Here is a 25,779-nt window from a genome sequence, read left to right as displayed (position 1 = left end):
TTAAAAAGTAGATTATGGATTTTTAACAGTTATATCACACTATATGTATCCATCTGCAACTTTATTTTCAACCGTTATTAATATTTTAGCCTTACATGTGAATCCAGTTTAACTATTCATTAAATATGTAAGTATTTCTTGTGCTGGGGACACAGCACTGAACAAAAGATACAAAACTTGCTGCCCTCAATCATCAAGCTGTTCACTTGCTATTTGTGCACTTTTCTGTAAGCGTGTTCTGCTTCAATAAAATTTATCCTCTCCCCACCCCCCTTCAAATCCCTACTCTCATGGAGCTTTCATTTTAGAGAAGAACATCCAATAAACAGGCGAAATACGTAGGTCAGGTGGCAGTAGGTGTTGTGGATAAAAACAAAGCTGGGGAGGGAGCTGGGGCATGCCACTGAAGGGTCTGCTCTCTTGATAGGGGAGTCAAGGAAGTGCTCTTTGGTAAGAAAATAGTTGAGCAAAGATCTGCAGGGGAAGAGGGAAGAGCAAACGGAATGTAAAGGCTCAGAAGTGGAAGCTTGCTGGGTGTGTTGAAGGCGCTGCAGGGACGCTGTGGGAGCAGAGCCATTAAGGAAGTGCAGTGGTGACGCAGACAGATAATGTGACACGGCAGGGGGTGCCAATCCTATGTGAGGCTTTTCCTTTAGCTTTTATTGAGTAAAATGGAGAGGTATTAGAGGGCTTTGAGCAGAAGACTGACAGGCTCTTAGATTTCTACAGTCTCTCTCTGGCTGCTGAACTGTGAACACAGGGAAGCAAGGATGGAAGCTGGGAAATCAATTACAGGGCTATTGCAAAAATCTGGGCCAGAGATGGTGATGGTGATTTGAGCTAGGGTGGTAGCAGGAGAGGCAAAAAGAAATGACCATCCTCTTATATCCTGACGGTTAGCAGCCGGGACTTATTGAAGCTTGGTTGTGGGGTGTGAAGAAAGCAATCAAGAATGGTTCCTAGGTTTGGGGCCTGAGGAAAAGGAAGGATGAGGCTGCCTTTTATCAAACGGTAACACTGAGGAAAGAACATGATTATGATACGGCCAGGAGAGGGGAGATCATGAGTTCATCTTTAGACATATTACATTTGAAACATCTGTTAGACATCTAAGCGGAGATGCTGGGTACATAGTTGGTTATATGAGTGTAATAGAGGTAAAGATCGGAAACAGGGCAATGGAATGTTTTATAAGTTGTCTCTCTAAACCACACCCCCAACATTTTGGGAATTAAAACTTGCATTGCATCCTGAGGCCAGTGATCAAAGGGACAGAAAACTGTTCTTTGCTATTTGTTCTTTATTATCTTAAAACAGGATTGTCTGCACAAGGACAAGGACCTCAAGATGGTAGTCACCAGAGATGAGGTCATGATGGTCCAAGACCCAAGACCAGAAACACCAATTTTAGTTAAGCAGCAATAGCCTGAGGCTGGGACATGTGACACTGGTCCAGCAGGCCCAAGGCATACTGCAGAAAACCCCCCTTTTAAAAAGCCCTGTATTTCTGCTTAAAGGGAGGATGGCAGTCTTTGAGATGTTAGTCCACCGCCCCCATTTGTCAGCAAATTATTAACAATAAACTTCTTTTTCCTTTTCCTCAAACCACTCGTCCTCGTTCTTTGTTCTGATTCAGCCTTGGGGACAAGTACCGAACTTTTGGTAACATGAGTATGGAATCCTGGGCTGGAGATATAAAATGTGAAGTTGTCAACAAATAGATATTTAAAGCCATGAGACAGGACGAGAGTCCCAAGGGGATGATTATAGAAAAAGAACAGCGGTCCAAAGACTGAGCCCTAGGGGAATCCCCATGTCTAGAGTAAGGAAAGAACTTGTGAGAAGTCACTGTCAGTAAATAAGGAAATCTAGTTAAGTGTGACCTGGAAGCCAAGTGAAAAAAATTGGTCAAAGGTGAGGAAGTGATCAACTAATGTATCAACTAATGTTGAAAGATCAAGTAAAACGACTGAAAAAAAGATCACTAGATTTAGCCAAATGGAGTTGATCAGTGACCTTTGACACAAGCAGAAACAAAGACCTGACTGGAGTGGGTGCAAGAGGCATGGAGGAGGAGGCATTGGGGACAATGAGTATGTCACATCTCTATTGAGGAATCTTGCTATTAAGTGAAGCAAGAAATGGGAGTGATAGGTAGGTGGAAGGGAATGTAGAACACATTTGAGATGAGAAAAATTACACCTTATCATGCTGATGGGAAAGATCTAGCAGACAAGGCGGAAAAAAAGATGCTGGAAAAAGGACAACTGTAGGAACGATGCCCTAGTTTAAGGATGGGATCTAATACACCAGAGGGAGAGCTGGTGTTAGATAAGAAAACAAAGTGCCAACCATAGCAACAGGAAGGAAGAGTTCAAGGATGAGATGTACACAGGTGAGGAGTTATCTTCTGATTGCTTTTATTGTTCTCCCTTAACTATGAAATAAGGTCACCAGCTGAGTGAAGAGTGGCCAAGTGCTGGAGGTTAGAGAAGAGAGAAGGTATAAAAGCACCTTAGGAGAGTGGGGCAATGACTGGACTAGGGAAACAAGTGTGGGAGGTTAACAGACAGAAATTAAAGTGGGACTAATCATCGTGGTTCTGTTTTTCTTCAGCCACATTTAGCTGCATGGGAATTGAATAGGCAGAGCTAGATTTTGTTTGTTTTGGCAGATGCTTTGGCTCCTAAATTTAAATGCTGTATATTAAATTATAAGAATATGCCACAATTTATTAACTCATTCATTTACTAATGTTTCTGTTGTATCTTTATTCTTTCCAACACTGCTGCAATGAATATCCTTGTGTCTCTTTGTGCCTACATGGGAGAATTTCTCTTGCGGCATGAGGTGTGCTTAGCTTTGATTTTACCGGATATTGCCAAATTACTCCCCAAAATGATCATACCAATTTACCCTCTCACTAGTAGTACGTGAAAGTTCTCATTTCCCTCTTGCCAGATTTCTAAATTTTTGCCAGCCTAATTGGTCTGAAATAGTATCACATTGTTTTATTTTGCAATAATCTGACTTCAAGACCTTTCCATTTATGAGCCTGTTGTCTTTATCGATGAATCTCCACTTGATTGCTCACTTAAAAGACTATCTTACGTACCTACTACTTGGTATTGTGATAAGCAGGGGAACAAACAGACGTGGACTCTGCCTTCCTGGAACTCACAATCTAGTGTGGGGAAAAAATATCAAATAATCACAAATACAAATTGTGGTAACATGAAAGGCATTAGTAGTAATCTATGAAAATTTAAAAGGAGACCAATTTAGTTGAAGTGGGAGTCAGCAAAACCTTTTCGGAAGTGCCATTTGCATTTTAAAAGACGAGTAGGAATTAACCAGCTTAGTTACTATTTATAAAAGCCCATTGCAGCTATAAAGATCTGAGCATCAACACCATTAATAAGTGCAGAAGTATTTTCTTATCTTCCATAGATAGGATGCCCTGGCAGATATAATGGCTGTCCTGGGGCCCTTGTCCAGGCATCATGAAGCAGAAGTGGGACACTGGTTCTCTCCTGGCTCCTTTTTGCAATTTTGAGACTATCATTCCTGCACTGTCTGCACTATCGTACCAAGGTTATTCTTGTGTGAGTCCCACACCAGCTGGTTTTATCACCCTATATATGCTGGGACAGTAATCTCATTTTGGATATTTTATTTAATCTCATTCTGAGTATACTTTTTAAAATTCAATAGGAAAAAAAGGTGGGGTGCTTATTCAATGTCATTATTATAAACACCAACATCAAAAACAATTCAAATATTGTCTCAATAGTAGGAGACTTGTGTAGCAACATGAAAAACATTTATGATAAAATTTTTTTAAGTATAAGATTTTTGGCCGGGCGCGGTGGCTCACGCCTGTAATCCTAGCACTCTGGGAGGCCAAGGTGGGCGGATCGTTTGAGCTCAGGAGTTCGAGACCAGCCTGAGCAAGAGCGAGACCCCATCTCTACTAAAAATAGAAAGAAATTATATGGACAGCTAAAAATATATATAGAAAAAATTAGCCGGGCATGGTGGTGCATGCCTGTAGTCCCAGCTACTCGGGAGGCTGAGGCAGGAGGATCGCTTGAGCTCAGGAGTTTGAGGTTGCTGTGAGCTAGGCTGATGCCACGGCACTCACTCTAGCCTGGGCAACAGAGTGAGACTCTGTCTCAAAAAAAAAAAAAAAAAAAAAAGATTTTTATCTACAGAATAGGCAAATGTAAATAACTGATATATTAAGGTGTGAGAACTGTGGGTGAATTTAGCAGATTTAATTTACTGAAATAGTTGAGAAAAACATTCCAAGGCTCTTCATCATTTTGTCTCCACTCAGTCTCAACTTAAGCTGTCATCATGTCCCTTCGACCACTCATCCCCAAATGACATTGAGTTACATGCAGCATCTTGAACAAAACATGGTTCTGGAGACATTGGTGTTAGAGGTTAAGAGCTATCCCTTTGGGGACAGACAATTCCGGTTCAAAGCTTGAATCTGTGATGGGAAATATTAAATACTACCTTGGGTGAGTTAATGTATCTCTTGAGACCCCCCCCCCATTATAAAACAAGGATATAATACACGTATTAAGTTTCTTTAATGCAAGCAACAGAAAAAAAATTAGCTTGCACAAAAAGGAGGATTTGCTGGACTAATAGTGGGGAGCTCACTGAATCCTAAGGAGAGCTTCAGAAATTAAGCTAGGTCCTAGGACCGCAGGGAATAGAAAGGAGAACACCATCCTGTCCTATACAACAGACCTCCCATCTCTGGTAAGAAACTGGACTCTAAGAACCTCTAGGTGTTTACCTTTCCAGCATAGCAACCCCAATATAAAGTTCTCCTTCTAGCTCTACTTTGAAAAAATTCTGGCAAAGGACTCCAGTTGGCTGAACTAGGTCACAATCCTTTTCCTAGAATGATCACTGAGCCCTGGGGAGATCCTGACTTGTGTTTTTTCGGGCAGTGCACCAGGAATTGTTACAAGAGGAAGACAGTGGGAAAGCCGGGCAGAAAAAGACAAGAGCAACCACAACACCTCTAACTAGGGGTTGTAAGGACTGAATAAAATGAAACATTAACATAATGTCTTTTAAATAGTAAGCATTCAATAAATAGTACGTATTATTATTAACAACTCACCTGGCTATGATGAGTTTAGCGGTCAATCCTTCCTTCTTGATGTGCCATTCTTAAATCTTAGCCAAGTTCTAAAAATTGAAAAAGACAAACTGACTCCCACTCAACTCAGAAGGCTATTTATTGAAAGAATACAATGATGGTACAAGGATGCGTTTCCTGTAGCTCTGAAAGAGTATGTATAAGTGTGCGGTGCATGGCTGCTGGGACTAGGAAAGCCCTCTCTGCTCAATCAGCCACACACACATCCTGGGCTCCCTCCCTGTCAGTGAAGATGTGCTGAAATTCAGAGTAGTGGCTGGATCCAAGCCAGGCCCCAAACACACACGAGTGGTCTCCTTTAGGTCTTCGAGAACTAAGTTTTTATAAACCTCCATAACAATGGAGCAGAGCAGCACTCAACTGGTTACAATTCATGCCATTCCTGCAAGTAGGCCGCTATGGGAACCCCCCAAACAACCAGCAGCAAAATAAGATCCTGACATGCATCCCAGCCAATCAGTAGGGGAGGGTCTGAGTAGAATTACCCATTGTCAACTACACATCAGACAACACAAGCATGGTCTTGGCATTGTGTGAGAGCTAAGCATGGAGCATCATAAACAAAGTTTTTTTTTAAGTGGTTAACATCTCAGAAGGGCAGATCTGCTATGGAATAGCCCATCGTGCTTCACAGGTGATAGACTCATTGGTCTGCACATACATTTCAGCCCCCATGCACATTTTTCCCTGCAAAGGATGAAGAATGCTTGAGAGCTGCCTCATGCCATCCAGGATGAGAGAAGGGTGACGGATGCTGTTATCTGGCACAAAAAGAAGCCAGTAGGAAAGGTTCACCATCAATACTAGTGACATAATTTCACCCCATGATTCATAATTAGGGATGGAAAAATTTGCCTATCTTGAAGGGAGAGGCTCTTGTGTGGAAGGGGCCAGTGTCCACAATTGCTTCCAAATTTCTCTGCTCTGTGATGAACCAACAAACATTCTGGAAATTCCTTTAGGATAGGCCATTAGGGGATGGAGCAGGCCACTTAAGCTTAGCTCATGCTTTACTGATGCAAAGGCACCACAGAGCTAAAATAACTTGACCTTTTTTTTTAATGGTGAAATATTACCTTTGCACACACAATGAGCCAGTACATAGCATTTCTCTGAGTCAAAGACAAACTTTATGGCAATGGGTAATTGGACTTATACTTCTCTACAGTAAAATTAACTGGGAAAAATTCTCTTAGTTTTGTGTCATTTTCCCACTGATCTGATATAGGAAGTTTGGGGAAGTGCTTTTTCATGGGTATGCCACAAAAAGCACAATAAAAGGATTTATTAGTTCTATGAAACTGACATATGTTAGCTGGAAGAATAATTACAACTGGGAAAAGGAAAAATGTCACCAGTAGTTCAACTATCTACAGTTTGTTTTTTGGTTGTAAGCTTGCAAGAAGTTGCTACAATGACGCCACTACACTCTATCCAGGGCAACAGAGCAAGACTCTGTCTCAAAAAAAAAAAAATTCTTTTAAAGCCCTCTGAATTCCAAAATACCTTTTTAGTGGCAAGGCCATGGAGCCAAAGATCCAGGAAACCTGAATTCTCAACCCAGCTTTGCCATTTAGGTTGTATCACACTGTGCAAACCACTTCACATCTTTGGTTTTCAGTATCTTCATCTGTACAATGAAGTGGTTGAGCTAGTTGACCTAATTCTTTGAATGGTGAATTCCTGGAGGTGGAATTAGTTTCCATGGTGAAGTTAATGTAAGAGCTGCAGTTGAGTGCAGTTGTCAAACAATTTTAAAGTAAGAATCAGTTATTATAGCAGGAGTTTTATGATTTAAAAGGCTGTCAACAGTGGGAGTTACAAGTCAAGCTGTTGAAACTTGGTGATCTCCTGCATATATTTAGAAGCTTTATAAAGTCCAATATATAGGCATATCATTTCCAACTGGCTACATATGGGGTTTGTAGTTGTTTTACAACAGTCTGTAATTAGAACTGAGAATGTGGCTTTTATTTGTTAAACAAAATTCTGTTGACTGGCACAGTTTTCTCCACACACAACATAAAAACACACATGATTCATCATATTCTCAAGCTTCCTCTCTAGTAAGAATCCTCTGATACTGAATCAGAACAATATTTTAGCTAAAGTGTTCTGCACATTCAATTTCAGGGATTCTAAAGTTTATTTCGTGCATGAATCCTCTGGTGTTTAGTAAGAGCTGAGCTTCGGCTAAAGTTTTTCCCACATTCCTTACAAGAATAGGGTTTTTCTCCAGTATGAATTCTCTGATGATCATGCAGGTTGGTTTTCTTTCGGAAGGCTCGTCCACATTCATTACATTCATAGGGTTTCTCTCCGGTATGAGTTCTCTCATGCTGAATAAGAGATGAACTTTGACTGAAGGCTTTTCCACAGTCTATACATTCATAGGGTTTCTCTCCAGTGTGGGTTCTCTCATGCTGAGTAAGCGATGAGCGTCTACTGAAGGCTTCTCCACACTCATTACATTCATAGGGTTTTTCTCCAGTATGAATTCTGTGATGCTCTATGAAACTTGTACTCCTTTTGAAAGCTTTTCCACATACATTACATTGATACGGTTTCTCCCCAGGATGAGAAATAGGTTGTTGACTAAAGGCCTGCTCACAGTCATAGGGGTTCTCTCCAGAATGAATCCTCTGATGGTCAGTAAAGTCTGTAATGTGACTGAAGTCTTCCCCACAGTCATTACAGTGATAGGATTTGACTTCAGTTAGAGTGCTTTCATCTTGTGTAAGAGAGAAGCTATGCTTGAAATCCATGCTATAGTTATTGCTTTGGTAAGGTTTGCCCCTCTTATGAATCCTCATATGTTTATAAAGGGATGGGCTCTGACCAAAAGCCCTCCCACATATGCTACATTCAAAAGGTTTCTCGCCAGTATGAGTCCTCTCATGTTGGACTAGGGAAGAACAACGACTGAAGGCTTTCCCACATTCTTTACATTGGAAGGGCTTCTCTCCACTATGTGTGACCTCGTGTTGAGTGAGGGATGTGCCATGCCTAAAGGATCTCCCACATAGATTACATCGATAGGGCTTCTCTCCAGTGTGGATTCTCTGGTGTTGAACAAGGGAGGAGCTACGCTGGAAGGCTTTACCACAGAGACTACATTGATAGGGTTTCTCTCCCGTATGAGCATTCTCATGTTGACCAAGGGATGAGCTATGCCTGAAGGCCTTTCCACACACATTACATTCAAAGGGTTTCTCCCCAGTGTGAATTCTCTGATGCTCAGTAAGCTGTGTCTTCCAGAGGAAGGTTTTCCCACAGTCAGTACATTCATGGTGTTTCTTTCCAGGATAAATTCCCTGATCTGTACCATTGGGGAAAGCTCCCTCTCCTTTGTGAGTTTTCTCATGTTTAGTAAGTGATGATCTATGAATAAAGGCTTTTCTACATTTATTACATTTAAAAGGTTTCTTTTTTGTAAGGATATTGCTCTGATTAAGTAAGTCTGAATTATGTCCCAAATTGCTTTCAAGTGTCTCACATTCACTAAGTCCTATTCTAAAAGGAATGCTCAGTTGTGTAACCAGGTCTGTGTTCAATCTAGAGTTTTCCCCAAATGTATTCTGCTCAAAACTGTCTTGTGGTGTGATTATTTTCTTCTGGGTGGGTGCCTCTGGCCCCAGATGTCTCCTCCAGTTTTCCTGGTGCCTCACTAACTGGCTGTCAACATCCCAGGAGTCTTCTAATGTGGCATGTGAGAGATTATCTGTGCTATGGGATACTTCTGATACATTCTGCTGCAGATATGATGATTTGGCTTCAGGCCAGGTCTTCCAGTCTGAAAGAAATCCAAAGTACAAAAGTCCCCTATTCCTTCCTGTTGAAACAAACTGCTACAGTAGGAATTAGGAAATGAAAGAGATACAAATTATACCTGACTCTGTTTTGAAATTAGTCCTGTATCCTGGGGAAAAGACCCAAAATGGAGGAAAGAAAAAATGAAGAGAGGTAATAGTGAAGACTGTAGATCCAGACTGTGTGGTAAGTCCAGAGAATGAGGAAAGCCCATCTAGGAAGGCTGGTTAGGGAATAAGTGAGCATGAGCACGTTAGGCATGGATACAAATGGCATAGATCATAGTCTACCTTGCAGGATCCTATCTGCTCTCCATGTCTCCTGTCCTTTCACAAACCACCATGAAATCTATTTTCCTAGTACATCCAGTTAATAATTTATTTAAGGTCTAGTCTTTAAGGTTCCAGGTCTCCAAATGCTGTAAAGAAAATCTACACCCAGTGAGCTAACCAAAATGGTTCTTTGACATACTTGGGAGATCAAGGGCTATACTTTACAAACTGAGGAAAAGTAGTATTTCAGGAGGCAAATCATCTCTGCCCTTATAACTGGTGCTTTTGGTCCATTTGAGCTACAGGTCTACACTAATCACTCTCCTGACCAAGGAGGTTGTATTTCAATCTGCCTAATAAATTGATCTCTAAGTCTCCATTTTTTACTTCCGAATACCAATAGCAGAGAATTAATTAATACCTAGGTTCTAAGAATGGGAACCTTTAAAATCTAAGGGCAGAAGGCTGGGTGTGGTGGCTCATGCCTGTAATCCTAGCACTCTGGGAGGCCAAGGCAGAGGATTGCTTGTGCTCAGGAGTTTGAGACAAGCCTAAACAAGAGTGAGACCCTGTCTCTACTAAAAATAGAAAAAAAATTAGCTGGGAAACTAAAAATAGAAAAAATTGGCAGGGCATGGTGGTGGATGCCTGTCCCAACTACTCAGTAGGCAGAGGCAGGAGGATCGCCTGAACCCAGGAGTTTGAGATTGCTGTGAGCTAGGGTGACGCCACAGCACTCTAGCCTGGGCAACTGAGCGAGCCTCTGTCTTAAAAACAAACAAACAAACAAACAAAAAACCAAAAAAACTAAGAGCAGGGGGCTTTCTGGAGCGATGAAAATGTTCCATATTGACAGGAATTTGGGTTTGATGCATCCATGCATTTGTTGAGACCAACTAGATGGCACATATAAGAGTTGTACATTTCACTGTATGTAACATTTCCTTAAAACATACAACTGTAAACAAATATTGAACTCTAGTTAATGACATGCATGCTCAAGTGTGGAGAGGTAGAATGTCCTCATGTCTGCAACTTACTTGGAAATACATCAAAAAGAGGAATTGATAAATGGATAGATGAAGAGATACGTGATAACGCAAATATAACAAAATGTTAACAACAACAAATGTAATAATCTTGGTGGTAGGTATGTCGTGTTGGCTGTAAAATTTTTTCAACTTTTCTATATATTTGAAAATTTTCATAATAAACTGTTGGGAAGGAAAAACAATAAAGGGGCTCTAAGCCCCAAAATTCCTTACCCCGCAACAAGAATCAACTCTAAACTCCTGAGGGCAGAGAATGATTTATATGTTTTTTTAAGAACACTCAGTTGGACATTTGAGAAATGCTTGCAGAAATAACTAATGAGGAAGTTATTTCTCCAGCCACATTTCATAATAATCAATCAAGTAATTTCTGACTGTATTCTATATGCTCTGCAACACAGATAGAATATATAGAAATACTATAATAAATAGATCCGTCCTCCAGGAATCTGAAACCTAAGCACAGAAACAAGACTCAATCTCTTGATAACTAAAAAAAAAAAAAAAAAAAGCAAACCCAGCAGATGATATATTATTAAATCTGAGTTTGTGTAGTAGAGATGATATAAATAGTATTTGTGATCAGGGAAGATATAAATATATTATTATACATTATTTCATGAATTATATAGACCTTGAGCTTCAAGAACAGATAGCTTTGGATAGGCAGAACATATTACCTAATGAGGGGGAAGTATATGCTACTTGCAGAAAATATTAAAAGAAGTTCAACCTAAGCGGAGCTTGTTTTAGCAGGAAAAGAAAGATAATACTGCAAGGTATGACAAAAGACCTTTAAATCAAGGGAGTTTCTATTTCCTATAATGAGGTACAGGGAGTAATAGTAAGGTTTTGTCAGAGGTTTTATGAAGATAAAGCATTAAAATCCAGTATGGTCCATGAACTGGTGAATAGTTAAACAAGGTGTGGTATAACCATGCAACTGAATAAAAAGGAATGAAGTACTGATACACGCTACAAATGAATGAATCTTAAAAACATTAGGCAAGGTGCAAGAAGCCAGTCATATATTATGTGATTCCATTTATACGAACTGTGCAGAATAGCCAAATCCATAGAGACAGAAAGTAGATTAGTGGTTGTCAGCGGCTGAAAGGAGTGAGGAATGGGGAGTAACCATTAATGGATATGAAGTTTCTTTTTGGGGTGATACAAATGTTCTGAAATTAGATAGTGGTAATGTTTGTACAACTCTCTGAATATATGAAAACACACTGACCTGTACACTTTAAAGGGGTGAATCTTATCGTATGTGAATTATATCTCAATAAAGCTGTAATTTTAAAAATCCAATATGGATTATAAAAAGAAAAGACTAAGTGACAAATTCCAACTGATAATGATAGTAATTTAAATCCAAGGCCTGGTTTAGGATGCTATCAGTAGAAGTTAAAAGGCAGGAAAACTCTAAGCTATTTCTCAAAGGAAGAAAATAACCCACGTGGAAAGAAAAAGGACTAAACTGATTATGATGTCTGGCTTGAGGGATTGATTGGAAATCCAGTGGATTCTAACAGACAAGGGTAGACATGGGAAACGGGCAAGGTAGCAAAATGTGCTGGCTGGAGATAAAAGATGATGAATTTAGACTCTACGTATTCAATATGAATTGTGTGAAATGTCAAGTGGGGAGAGGTCCTGTGAGAGAAAAAGAAATGACCAGGGTACAAGTAAGGGAGATTTCTAAATCTACTGCACAGAATAAGGAACTGCAATAACCAAAAGGCAGGACCCTTTTAGGGAGGTAATAGAAAGGTCTAGGAGTCCAGAGGGCAGACTCCTTAAGGCAGAATCACTCGGGAGGGGTGGGGGAGGGAAGCAAGAAATGCCAAAGACCTAAAGCCAAGCAGCACTTAGCAAGCCAGGAGACTAGGAGAGGATGATACTCTAGGAACCGCGGAGGAGCAATGAGTCAATTAGCACAAATGTGGGATGAAAGGAAGATGCTGTTGCTCCCCAGGCAGATGTTTTCGGCATGTGGTCAGGGAAAGGCATCCGCAGATAGGTTATGAAGGAGGGAGAATCAAGGCTGTGGGTGTTTCCTGTAAGTCTGGGGCATTTGACAGTGAAAGCAACAAGACAAAACAAGAGACAAGCAGTTTCAATTCATGTCTGAATGAGTAGAAAAGGGATCTCTAATTAATGAAAGAAGTTGGAAGCCACCAGGGGAAAATAATCCAATAAGTAGGGTTACAGGATAGGCAGAAATGGTATTCTTAGTGTAGAGAAAAAGCTACTTTTAGAAAGAAAAAAGGGGTCCCTTTGCCTCCAGACCCTTTTGAAAAAGAGAGATATAATGAGGTGTCACCTAGATGGTTTCAGCTTCCTATGCAGGTCTAGGGGCTCCCAACCCAGCTGCTGAAGGTACCTTCCCCTTCCTGAGCCGTGCCAGCATCTGCATTCATTCCTATACGCCCGATTCTCACTCATTCTCATTCACCTGGACAGAAAGGTCTTTGGATTTCTCCCTCTGATATCCATGGCTCTTCTCCTTGCTCCAATTTGAAGATCACGTCTGGCTTGGAAACTTGATATCCTGCTCATGGGTAAATACACAAGATTTGGTTGTTTGTGCAAGTGGACAAAGAACCCTCCTAAGGACAAGTCAGTACTAGTCCTTGATCCTCGGAAACTCTGAAGGAAGAAAAAGGCGCAACTTAAGGAGTCATGCAATCAAATTGCCTATTTCCAGTTCTGCAAAATAAAGACCTTTTACCTAAAGAGCAGGCTCAAAACCCCATAAAGCTGGGTCCCAATGAGATTAACAAAGTCTGACCCCTGCATACCCTGCTCACGGTGACATCAGCTATGAGCATCACAACCTTAGCAACCAAGGAAGGAAAGACCCACCAATAGGCAAGACACTCAGAACTGGTCCTTACCAACAGAAACCAGGTGGCTGTAGTTCTCCAGCATCACATCCCTGTATAATCTCCTCTGAGCAGGGTCGATGTGGTGCCATTCTTCCTGGGTGAAGTCCACAGACACATCTTTGAATGTCACTGATTCCTGTAGGATCACATTTCTGCTCAACTAGGGATCAACCCTACAAATGTTCCCATGGCAATACTGGGAACATACTGTAGGATCTAATAGAAGCAGTGACCACACATTTGTTAGCATGAGGTGGTCATGTTGGGTTATATACACTAGTTGTTTTCATCAGTTTTTAAACGATCTAGTAGTATATCAGGCAGGAAAGTCATGAGGGGTAGTTTGCCCTGCAAAGCTATATTCCCACTTAGCTATCTTCTCAGATTCTTTCAAAGCCAAGTCTTTTCATACAATCACCAATTCCTTGCTGCCCATTCATTTCCTTTATTACAAAATCCAAATACAGTGGGCAGTAGAAAGTGATGGCCCTCTTCATCCCCATAACCAATCCCACTTTACTCCCCAGAAATAATCTCTCAACAGTTTGCTGTATACACTTAGGGCCCTCCCCTTTTTTTATTTTTGAGACAGAGTCTCACTCTGTCGCCCAGGCTAGAGTATTGTGGCATCAGCCTAGCTCACAGCAACCTCAAACTCCTGGGCTCAAGTGATCCTCCTGCCTCAGCCTCCTGAGTAGCTGGGACTACAGGCATGCGCCATCATGCCTGGCTAATTTTTTCTATATGTATTTTTAGCTGTCCATATAATTTCTTTCTATTTTTAGTAGAGACGGGGTCTCGCTCTTGCTCAGGCTGGTCTTAAACCTCTGAGCTCAAACAATCCACCTGCCTTGGCCTCCCAGAGTGCTAGGATTACAGGCGTGAGCCACGACGTCCGGCCAGAAATGTGAAAAATCTTAATGAAGTGGGTAATTTTTTTTATTCTTATTTCAGCATATTGTGGGGGTATAAAAGTTTAGGTTACATATATTGCCCTTGCCCCCCAGCCCCCAGTCAGAGCTTCAAGCGTGTCCATCCCCTAGACAGTGCGCATTGCACTCATTATGTATGTATACACCCATCCCCTCCCCCACCCACATCTGCCCGACATGAAGTAGGTAATTTTTAAATTCTATATTATCAATGTTAACACAAAAAAAGCAGAAACCTTAATAATTGAGGAGGAAATAGAGAAAATTATTCCTAAACTATCCTCTCTATAAAAATCCTGAGTCTAAATGTTTTACAGGTAAATTCTTTCAAAAGACAGAAAAAAAAAAAGCAATCTGAATGTTCCACAAATTAAAGATAAGCATGACACCAAAACCTGTTAAAGAGATCTCTTTTAGGCCGGGCGCGGTGGCTCACGCCTGTAATCCTAGCACTCTGGGAGGCCGAGGTGGGCGGATCGTTTAAGCTCAGGAGTTCGAGACCAGCCTGAGCAAGAACGAGACCCCATCTCTACTAAAAATAGAAAGAAATTATATGGACAGCTAAAAATATATATAGAAAAAATTAGCCGGGCATGGTGGCACATGCCTGTAGTCCCAGCTACTCGGGAGGCTGAGACAGGAGGATCGCTTGAGCTCAGGAGTTTGAGGTTGCTGTGAGCTAGGCTGATGCCACAGCACTCACTCTAGCCTGGGCAACAGAGTGAGACTCTGTCTCAAAAAAAAAAAAAAAAAAAAAGAGATCTCTTTTAAAAAATGTTCAATTGTCATTAAACGGGTGTCAGGCAGATGTGGGGTGGGGAGGGGATGGGTGTATACATACATAATGAGTGCAATGCGCACTGTCTAGGGGATGGACACGCTTGAAGCTCTGATGTGGGGGGGACAAGGGCAATATACGTAACCTATACTTTTGTGCCCCCATAATATGCTGAAATTAAAAAAAAAATGTTTAATTGTATTTTGAAAGAATTATCTACTGTAACCAAATAGGATTTGATCTCAGTATTATTTATACTAACATTTTAGAAACAATCTAAATATCCTATAAGAAATGGCTAAATAAATTTTGGCACATTTTTGCAAAGCAATATAATCATTAAAACTGATTAAAAAAACAAAAGAAAAATCCTCATAAAAATGATATGAAATTTAAAATATGTTATAATTAAAATATTTAAGGGAAAAAACATGCATAGGGAGAAAAGGAAATTCATCAAAACAAATACAGAGATGCTAAGGAAGAAGGATCATAAATGAGTCTATAATATAAGAGATTAATATCCGGAATCCATAGAGAACTCCTAAAACTCAACAACAAAAAACCCAATTCAAAAGTCGGCAAAAGACTTGAATAAAAATTTCTGTAAAGAAATATACAAATGGCCAAAAAGCACATGAAAGATGCTCAACATCACTAATCATTAGAGAAATGCAAATTAAAACTACACTGAGATACCACCTCTCATCCACTAGGATGGCTACTATCAAAAACCCAGAAAATAACAAGTGCTGGCAAGGATGTTGAGAAATTGGAACCCTTTGTGCACTGTCAGTAGGACCAAAGAAGGGCATGGCATCTATGGAAAACAGTATGGCAGTTCCTCAAAAAAATTAAAAATAGAATTTACCATATGATCCAGTAACTTCACTTCTGAGTATACAGCCAAAAGAACTGAAAGCAAGGTCTCAAAGAGATATTTGTATACTCATGTTCAATGACTCCATGCCTCAAGTTCATGTTCAATGCCACAGCAGCATTATTCACAATAGCTAAAACACGGAAACAACCCGAGTGTTCATCAAAGATCACTGGGTAAGCAAAATGTGGTATAATATGTACAGTGGAATTGTACTCAGCCTTAAAAAGGCTTTTATCCTAAGATATTTTATTTAGCCTTAAAAAGAAAGGAAACTCTGACAACTCCTACAACTTAGATGAACCTTGAGGATAAGTGAAATAAGCTAGTCACAAAAGCAAAAATACTGTGTGATTCCACTAATATATGAGTCAAAAATCATAGAGAAAGAAAGTAGAATGGTGGTTACCAGGGGCCAGGGGGGTGGGGGGGGAGCATGGGGAGTTATTGTTTAATGGATTATAGAGTTTCAGTTTTACAAGATGAAAAGAGTTCTGAAGATGGACGGTGCTGATGGCTGCACAACATGTGAATGTATTTAATACTAGTGTACACCTTAAAATCAGTTAAGATTATAAGTTTATTATGTTGTATTTCACTACAATTTTAAAAACTGAAAAAAGATTATATCGAAACTAAAGAGTCTGTAATACTATATTATGCTCACATAATATAGTATTTTAATAAGATATATTCATATAAAATAAAAGTATTAATAACGCAAGACAGAAAGTCAGGAAAAGAATTATATTTTTGAAACAGGTCTTGCAGGAACAGGTGTTGACATCCTAACATTGTCCTAAAGACAATTTCTTAAAACTGTTCAGTGCAAGTCACATTGTGTCATGTAATTATTTTATCAAAAAATTAGGGTCATTGTACGTGGAAAATATAAACTTTGCTATATTAGAAGCAGAAAATGCAGAAAGTATAAAATTGCTGCTTGGGCTTAAAAGGTTATGAATGTTCACTCATATGAGACCCACTACCTCACGTTTACTCTGGAGCAAGGGTTGAAAGGACGCCTTGCCCTAAAGCCTGGTACAGAGACAGCTGGGTAAACACACCACTCCTTACTATAAAAGGTGTGCACAGGTGTATGGGAACGCACAGGAAAGGCACCTAACCTAACCTGGGGGAAGAGCTGTGTGAGCTGCGGCTTAAGGACTAGCTCTAGTCAGCTCAGGAAAAAGCTGAGAAAGGGGACCTCTGGGATAGAGGGAACTCAAACATCCTTGACCACAAACATCCCAACCTGATTCAGCAAGTGGCTTAGCCTCCCCTGGTGGCCCAGGAGCATCTTGTCTGAGTTTGAGTGACCTGAGCCAAGCTTTGCTGGGTCCGTTCATTGTGATGATCTAACCACAGAGCTCTCAGGATCTGGAATCAACAGACACCAGGCCCTGATCCCTCCCCATTTCCTCCCCATCGAGGTAGGACACCAAGAAACCTGGTCTCCGTATGCAGACCATGTTTTTCTTAGAAAACTTCCCTTATTTCTTACTGTTATGGCAGCTTCGACTTTAAAAATGGCAAACACTCCCCCGCCTCCCCGCCTTAACTTAAAATGCAGTACCTGTGTAAAGAAAAGGTGAACAAGGATGCAGAGTGTTTAGACAGATAAAGCTCCTAACCATCCCACAGATCTTAAGGACTCTAGGTGGGGGGTATCCCACTTCTTCGGTTTCTGCTCCCAGACCCATACCACTTCAGGTATTTGTTAACTACACTCAGGGGGAAGGTCTCTCCCATCAAAACACCTCTCCAAAGGAGCTCTAATTATCAAATTCTTTCTCCTACAATTCGTCATTCACAGCGATCTTTACATCTATCTAGGAAGTCATACTAGTTGCCTGCCCAAAATCATCAGCTTGAGCTACACTGGCCTCCTTGCTGCTCCTTCAATATTCCAGACACACATCCTGCATAAGTCAGTTCCCCTCTACACAGAGCTTTTCTCCCAGACACCTGGGAGAAAACTGCCATTAACTCCTTCACCTCTTTCAGGTCTGCTCAGGTGACACTATTGCAATAAGGAAAAGGCTTACCCTGACCACGCTATTTAAAATTGCACCCCCACCTCCCCACTCAATCCCCCTGACCTTTCCTACCTTTTTTCCCTCTTGAGGTACTATCGCCTTCTAGGATACCATATACTTTTTAACTGAATTCTTCTGTCTCCCCTTTCCAGAATGTAAGCTCCTTGAGAGCAGAGTCCTTTATAAATTCTGTTCACTAAAGTATCCCAACTGCCTAGGAAAGCACCTAACACACCACAGGGCTCAATGACTATCTGCTGAATGAACAGATGAATGAATTACAAGGTCAAGAAGAACAAAGTCTAAACGTCCACTCTCATCTAGCCATTGCCTGCAGCCCACAGCTGCTGTCACACGGGACAATGGTTTAATGAATATGCCCCCTCATCTTGCCTCCCAACTCCCCTGACCCACAAAGTCAATCAGCTCTGTCCCCTTCCCCTTCTTTTTCACCTGCTTAGACTGCGCTACTCAAACATAACATCTCAACTGACTCCTTCCCACGGGCAAATTTCCTGGCCCCTCTCTAAACTCACAGCAGCCTCTGGACCTCTGCAACAGCACTTCAAAGCACCTATCTTGTGGTATATTTCTGCATGACGCTGTCTATTTCCACCAATTTAACTTTCCGGAGAAGCAGTCACATGACTCATTACTCATCTTTGTATTCCCCGAGGGCCAACCTCAGAGAAGGGGAACCACTGACAAAGGGAAATTTCTGCCTAAAAATCCCCACTGTAGAGCCAGTGTTCTGTTCTGTCCTTCATCCCTGGCCATCATCCGCAGCCTGAGTTAGATAACCCAAGGGGACCGTCAAGCCACTCCATGGGAATATAACTGAGCCAGAGTGCTGGGGGAACACAGCTTTAAAAGTGAAGTTTAAAGCAGTCCCCTAAAATTCACTGCTCAGAACATGTATCCAATGTCACCATTAAAAAGGCAACCCTTCTTTGGAAAGTACCATAGACTCTGATGAGGTGTTAAGTCATCCTAATTGTCATAGCCTACTGAGGAAACATTTTGTATGTAAAGGTGGTAAGTGATCATGATTTGCTCTGGCTCTCCAAAAACCAAATACCTGTCTTGTTCTAGTATTGTTATTTGTCTTACTTTTTAAGGCTCACCCCTGTTAAACAGAAACATAAGTAAAAAATAAATAAATAAATAAAAGCATTATAATATTGTGTGTTTAATTTACTGTAAACTGCTTTTAGAGGACATTACTAGTTGGGGTTTTTATCTGGATTGATCTTGATTGTCTCACACACCTAGCAACCACAAGCTGTCACTTTTCCTTAATTCTAAAGAGAGTGTGGATTGAAAGATCCAGAGACCACTTGAATCTTATTTTCGCCAATATGCTCTGTAAATCAATGGATAACCTCACAGTTGTGATGCTTCTAGAAAAGCGGCCCCTCTGCTACAAGAATTAATGGGTTCACAAATCAACTTCATATTAATTAAAGCGAAGGCTGGACTTCTGGGGGTGGTGTGCACTATTATACCTTTGTTAAGGCAGAAAAGGACATGAAAAGCCAGGGGCAAGTCAGCCCTGGTTTTGTTTTTTTGCCTCCTAGCCCAAGAAAACCCGTCTCCAGCCTCTTCCTTGACATGTTCTGACTAGGCTTCTTCCTCCTGCCTCTCTACGGGCCTGGGCCAGAAGCTGGGACTCTCTCTCCTCACACAGTCGGTTACCTCCTCCTCTACAGTTTTCCATCCTGTCACCCCACCCTCTCCATTGCTTATTGACAAGAGTTCAAAGACCTCTCAACAACGACACTTCCCAATGCATCCAACCTTAATTCCTTCCACAAGATCGCACCGCACCGCGCTCGTTCTCTCTCCCGCTCAGTGCAGCCCCCTTTGGGAATCTCGCTCCTCTGACTCTGGACACCTTGGAGTTTCTCATGGCTAGGAGGCTCCAAAGAGACAGAGCCACGAATGGGAGTCACCATGCGTAAAACAGTGACCGCTCCAAACGCCCGGGGGGATGGGATGCCCAGGCGGTTACAAACGTGCTGCTCACCTGAGGCGCAGCCGTCGGCGGTCTCGGGGCCATTCCTGCCTCGCCAAGGCCCGGCTCCCGGACAGGGGCTGGGGAGAGAGGACAGGGCCCACTCACCGGGCTGCAACCACCGGCCCCGCCTCCGCCCCTCAACCGCTACTCCAGCGGGGACGGGAGACAGCACCGCGGACCCCGCCCAGGCCTGTCGCTCTCCTTCCCCTCAAATTAAAGGCTCCGCCACCTCCCGGGCACCCACCTCCGGCCACGCCCAGTCCCACCCGCAGGATGATGGGCGAGGCCCGGCAGACACCCGCCAAACCCGTCAGAGGTGCCGCCCGGATCCGCGCTCTCGGAATCACCACGTTCGGGGCGGGGGAGGGGTCCGTTTTTCGCGACCTCCAGCCAACCCAGGGCCTTGGGCCGGCTCTTCTCGCCTCCGCTGCAGGTTCGATTCTCTCCGACTCTGATCTGCTTTTGGGCTGCCCAAGGCGGTCTCAGCTGCACGGGGGCTGGACAATGGCCGCAGAGCCTGGGCAGAGCCGGAAGTGCGCCTGCGCAAGAGGAGCCTCGCTCCCCGCAACGCGGGGCTCGCGGCGTGTGCACGAACTACACTTCCCAGAAGGCCCCTCGCGGGCCCCGCAGAGGCGACCTCCGAGGGCGCCGCGCACCCTCTGGGCGCAGCGGTGGGGTCTGCTGTGCTGGCCCAGCGAGGCGTACAGTGAGACTCGAATATTCGCGTGCGCATGTGGTCCACACGTAGTCACTGAGCGCCTCCTCTGCGACAGGGCTATGCTGCTCGGGGAGGAATACATGGGTGGGTCGCCCAGGAAAGACCCCGCTTCCAGGAGCCCGCGTAAGCTCTTGTGGCCAAGGCAGAAAATGCAAACGTAAACATAACAAGATAATTTCAGGTCCTGATTCAGCTATAGGAATAAGACAGGAAGGGAGTGAGGCAACTTGGGGAGTGGGGAACGTTGCATCTTCAAGAGACAATTTCCATCTCTTCTATGTCATCGCCACCTATGGATCATCACCAAAGGCTTGAACACACTGTGACTCTCCAGGCTACACCTACCAAGAAATATTTAATGATACCACAGGAGAGAAAAAAACTTAGGATAAATCCGTGGCTTCAAGAACAGTGTGCAAGAGCGAAGTGTGCAAAAAAGAACCACGTTACTTCATTACTTGGTATCCCATTGCTTAGGATTTTGTGCTTGGGACAAGCCATAAGTGATGGAATGGCCGGGGGGCGGGGAGGGGGGGATTTTCTGTCGCTTTGTCTCTCTCTCTCTCTCTCTCTCTTTTTTTCTTTTTTGAGACAGAATCTAGAATGCCATGGTGTCAGCCTAGCTCTCAGCAGCCTCAAACTCCTGGACTCAAACAATCCTCTTGCCTCAGCTTATAGGTGTGCGTCACCACGCCCGACTAATTTATCTATTTTTAGTAGAGATGGGGTCTCACTCTTGCTCAGGCTGGTCTGGAACTCCTGAGCTCAAGTGATCCTCCTGCTTCAGCCTCTCAGAGTACTAGCATTACAGGTGTGAGCCACCACGACCAGCCGATTTTCTGTCTTTTTAAAACTTCCTCCACTGTTTTTGGGACCTGCAGCCTGGCCTGCATCCCTGAGGCAGGTTAAGTCTTTTGTTAAAACTCCCTGGTGGGCTGGCGGAGTTCACAGGCTTTGCCTTTGCCAGAGTTGGGATGATTAGAATACTTAACCACAGTGATTGCTGAGAACTGTCCGTTTAAAAGGTCTGTATTTCTGCCTATGTTCAGGAAAAATTTGGATTTTGAGACGATAGTCTCCATTTTTCTTCCCTTTGCCGGCAAAGGAATAAAAATGTCTCTTTTCTTCTTCCCCAAACTGCTTGTCCTCATTCTGATTCTGCCTCGTGGACAAGTGGACAAGCTTTCGGTAGCAGTTTTGGAGGTCGTGATAAAGACTGTAGATTTTACTTTGCATGTGATGGGAGCCATTGGTTTGGCAACAGCAGTGTGGTCGCTCGTTACAGAGGAGATAAAAGGAACTTTTCCTGTTGTCCCAGAATTGGTAACCAGGACTCAGAGTTGAGGATTAAGTTCTTCTGTATTCTAAAGACAGACAAAAACATTTGTGGCTAGACACCCTCAGATCTTACAAAGGGGGGCTGGGTGCTGAATTTGCCCTACTACTGTTAACCCTGGATGCATCAACGTCACCTCTCTTTCCTGGGCTATATAAAGAGAGTAGGGTAGGAATAAAAAGGAAGAATTCCTCAGAACTGCAAGCCCTCCACCTGGTGGGGAATGTGGTGTTCCACACCTCCGACCCCATGAATGTAGAAAGAGAAGCACTCAAACGTTGAGAGCACCCAGAAAGGGGAGGGGTAATAAACTCCCCCAATGCCTCTCAGAGCAAGGGAACAGGGAGGTAGAGAACAAAGCCGAGTGTAAGGAGAGCAACCTGAAAGTCCGCTGATTGTGTAGGGAGTAGATGCACTGGAAAATAATTGGGCTTTAGTCCCTGGGGGATTGTGCAGTTCCTAACAGTAAGAGGCTGTGGAAGGAACTGAGGAGACTGGAAGCAGTTGAAACAGAGCCAGATCTCCCAAAGCAGGTGTCCACTGGTTTTCCCTAAGGAACTCACAAATACACTTCCGTTTCTGTCACTGTGGCTCAGCAATTTTAATGCTGAATAAAATATTTTTAACATTGGCCGGGCGTGGTGGCTCATGCCTGTAATCCTAGCATTCTGGGAGGCTGAGGTGGGAGGATCCCTTGAAGTCAGGAGTTTGAGACCAGCCTGAGCAACAGGGAGACTCTGTCTCTACCAAAAATAGAAAAAACTAGCCAGGCGTGGTGGCTGAGGCAGAAATATCACTTGAGCCCAGGAGTTTTAGGGTCCAGTGAGCTGGGATGACACCACTGCACTCTACCTTGGACAACAGAGTGAGACTCTGTGTCAAAAAAAGAGAACTGAATTAGAATCAAATAGAACTTTAAAAAATGAAGAACTGTAAGTGTTAAGTTAAAAACAATGCACAAGGTTAACAATAGCAGAAGAGAAAATCAGTGCACAGAAGGTAGATCTGAAGAATTTATCCATGAATAGCGATAGGAAAAATGATAAAAAAAAAAAAAAAAAAAAGCACAGAGCTATTACAAATCTAATCTGCGTTCCAGAAGAAGAAAAGAAGAGAACTGAGGCAATATTTGAAAAGATAAAGGCTGAGAATTGGCCGAGGCGGGCGGATCGTTTGAGTTCAGGAGTTCGAGACCAGCGTGAGCAAGAGTGAGACCCCATCTCTATCAAAACAAAACAAAAAAAAAAAAAAAAGGAAAGAAATTACCTAGACAACTAAAAAAATATATATAGAAAAAATTAGCTGGGCATGGTAGCACATGCCTGTAGTCCCAGCTACTTGGGAGACTGAGGCAGAAGGATTGCTTGAGCCAAGGAGTTTGAGGTTGCTGTGAGCGAGGCTGACACCACAGCACTCTAGCCTGGGCGACAGAGTGAGACTCTGTCAAAAAAAAAAAAAAAGGCTGAGAATTTCTGGAACTGATGAAAGATATAAATTTAAAGATTGTTAAATTGTTAAATACTGACATCCCAAGCCAGATAAATAAAAGTAAATTTACACAGAAATACAGCATAGTGAAACTGTAGAACACCAAAGATGATCTTAAAAGTAGCCAGAGAGAAAAAAAAGATTACCTTTGAAGGAACAAAAATCAGAAGACAGCAACAATGGAAGCCAGAAGACAGTTGGAATAATATCTTTTCGAATGAGGATGAAATAGAGGCATTTTAAGAAAAAACCAGAATGTCATCACTCATTAAAGTTGGGTGTCTTTCAAACAGAAGGAAAATGATTCCATATGGAAGAGTCCATAAATGAAGAAACAGTGAACAAAGAAAGTGGTAAATATATGTGGAAATCTAAATTAAAATTGACTGTATAAACAATCAATCATGTCTTGTGGGTTTATGGCCACCATGAACCAAAAACATGATATAGGATCAATGAAAAACTGAGTTTAAATAAGGACTGGTTCCTATATTTAAAGACACAGATTGACAACAGTAAATAAATAAGTTGTGGTATATTCAAACACCACATATAATGAAAGGAAGGAAATGGATTAGAGCTACATTCTAAACATGATAAACCTTACAAAAATAATGTTGAATGAAAGAAGATATTGAGAAATCCAAACAGAATGATTTCATTTATATAAAGTTAAAAAAACAGGCAACCTTTAAGTATGAAGTTATGAGATACATACTCTTTGGAAAATCTATAAAGAAAAACAAGGAAAAACAGGTTTACTCTGAGGAGAGGGAAAAGAGTGTGAGCAAAAGGGTCCCCTGAAGGGGGTTTCAGGGTATGGGCAACATTCCATTTCTCGACTTACAGATGGACTGCACTGAAGGTGAGACGGGAGAGTCATGCATGACTCTGGTTTTGTGGACAGCTCAGTGAGGTTCATTGTGTCTACTGAGATAGAGAAAACCGAGGAGGAGCAGGTTGATTTTGGGGGAGGTGTGTGTGGAATTAAGATCTCCATTTTGGTCACAGTGAGTTCCAAGCAGAGGGATTCAGTAGGTAGTTGGCCATATAAGCCTGGAGTTCAGGGGAGATGAAAATTTGGGCATCAACAACATATAGATGACAAAGTTATGAGACTGGCTGAAATGAAGTGTCCGCAAAAAAGATTCCATGGTCTGAATCCTGGAGCTCTCCACTGTTTAGAGGTCGAGGAGATGGAGTGGCCAGGAAGGCAGGAGGAGAACCAGGAGTATGGGGTCTTGGAAGCCAAGTGAAGAAAGTCAAAGGATCCTTGTTGTTTGTAGACTCCATAACCCATAACCATCCTCAACTAGAGCTTGGGGCACCCAGTGTCTCTCAAGCACTCCATCTCTCACTCTGACCAGTTTTACCTTTTGCCTTAGGCTTCAAGGCTAAGTCCTCCACTAAGGACACAGCCTTCCTGCTGGACTGTGGCTGCTAGAATGCCACCGTCATACTTGCCTGCCTAGGGAGTGTGGTCAGGGGCTGTACTGACAGTGGCCACTCCAGGATCTGCTCCTTGGTGTGGGCCTTGGGCTGCTGTTGAACAACCTCCTCCCACCTCCAGTTGGCTTCCACTAGAAGAGACACAGTCACATCTTGGTCCAGAACCACTTGGTCCTGTGCAAAGTGCCCTCGCCAGGACCCTGCCTCACTCTTACCAGGCTGAGAAATGCCAGGCAGGGCCATTGGCTCTTTCTGGACACAGGTCATCTGCAGGACCAAAGCTCTCTCTCTGGGCACTGGCAGCCAGAACACCACAGCCCTCACATAAGGTGCACATCGGGGTGCTCAAAGGGGCCCCCAACTCAAGGTGAGGGCTTAAGAAGGGACCTGAGGGAAACCTGAGTTGGACTGGAGCTGAGTGTGCATGAGCCTTCCACACTCAAGAGCAATACAAAAGCAAAATGGGGTGAAAATACTTTATTCATTGCTTGCCTAAGACTGAAAAAATACTTCAATTGTCCATTTCAAAGATATTATTTCTCCTATCCACTTACTAACTAGAACCTACTCTGCTTAGCTTCCGAGATCAGAGGAGACTGGCTGTGTTCAGGGTGGTATGGCCATAGACTAAAGGTGTTACTTCTAAAACCTGGGGTTGCTTTGGGAGAGGGGCCCATTCACAGCACTGTAGTGGGTGGCTTGGATCCCTGCATAGATGGGCACGTGTATGAATGCACACACCCAGGAATTAATCCGTTCTTCCTCACAGTTAAATGCTGCCCCGAACCAGGACTACCCTTAGCCCCTAAGGTCCCGGTTGTCACAGAGGAGGGGGTGTTACTCGTGTGGGTCTGCTGACTGCAGCTCGGGAGGCGGCTCCACCTGGGCTCTGGGCTCTGGGCTCTGGGCCCTGGGAAGGATGCCAAGCC

The 25,779-nt window shown here is 42.7% G+C and overlaps 1 protein-coding gene across 2 annotated transcripts; it reads right to left on the bottom strand.

The window, feature by feature from the left end:
- Positions 1-7,307: 7,307 nt before the first annotated feature.
- On the bottom strand, positions 7,308-19,925 carry ZFP90 (ZFP90 zinc finger protein). Of its 2 annotated transcripts, none has more exons than XM_069456339.1 (4): positions 19,869-19,925; positions 13,223-13,349; positions 12,781-12,876; positions 7,308-8,978 (listed from the first exon to the last, which is right to left on the bottom strand). In XM_069456339.1, exons 1-4 carry the CDS (start codon positions 19,899-19,901, stop codon positions 7,324-7,326), a joined length of 1,911 nt encoding a protein of 636 aa, XP_069312440.1. In that variant the 5' UTR covers positions 19,902-19,925; the 3' UTR covers positions 7,308-7,323. The 2 variants fall into 2 exon arrangements, with proteins under 2 accessions (XP_069312440.1, XP_069312441.1); XM_069456340.1 differs by lacking the exon at positions 7,308-8,978 and adding an exon at positions 9,008-9,033.
- Positions 19,926-25,779: the final 5,854 nt, after the last annotated feature.

The sequence above is a fragment of the Eulemur rufifrons genome, chromosome 23 (assembly GCF_041146395.1).
Source record: "Eulemur rufifrons isolate Redbay chromosome 23, OSU_ERuf_1, whole genome shotgun sequence".
Classification (NCBI taxonomy): Eukaryota; Metazoa; Chordata; class Mammalia; order Primates; family Lemuridae; genus Eulemur; species Eulemur rufifrons.
Note: the sequence above shows the minus strand (reverse complement) of the source record. Positions and strands in the feature narration are given on the sequence as shown.

Excerpts from the sequence above, each read along its gene's own strand:
- ZFP90 (XM_069456339.1), bottom strand. The coding sequence starts at position 19,901 with ATGGCCCCGAGACCGCCGACGGCTGCGCCTCAG. Across the intron at positions 13,350-19,868 it reads CGCCGACGGCTGCGCCTCAG|GAATCAGTGACATTCAAAGA; the intron begins GTGAGCAGCACG and ends GTGATCCTACAG. Across the intron at positions 8,979-12,780 it reads CCAAAGACCTTTCTGTCCAG|ACTGGAAGACCTGGCCTGAA; the intron begins GTGAATGAGAAT and ends GATTTCTTTCAG.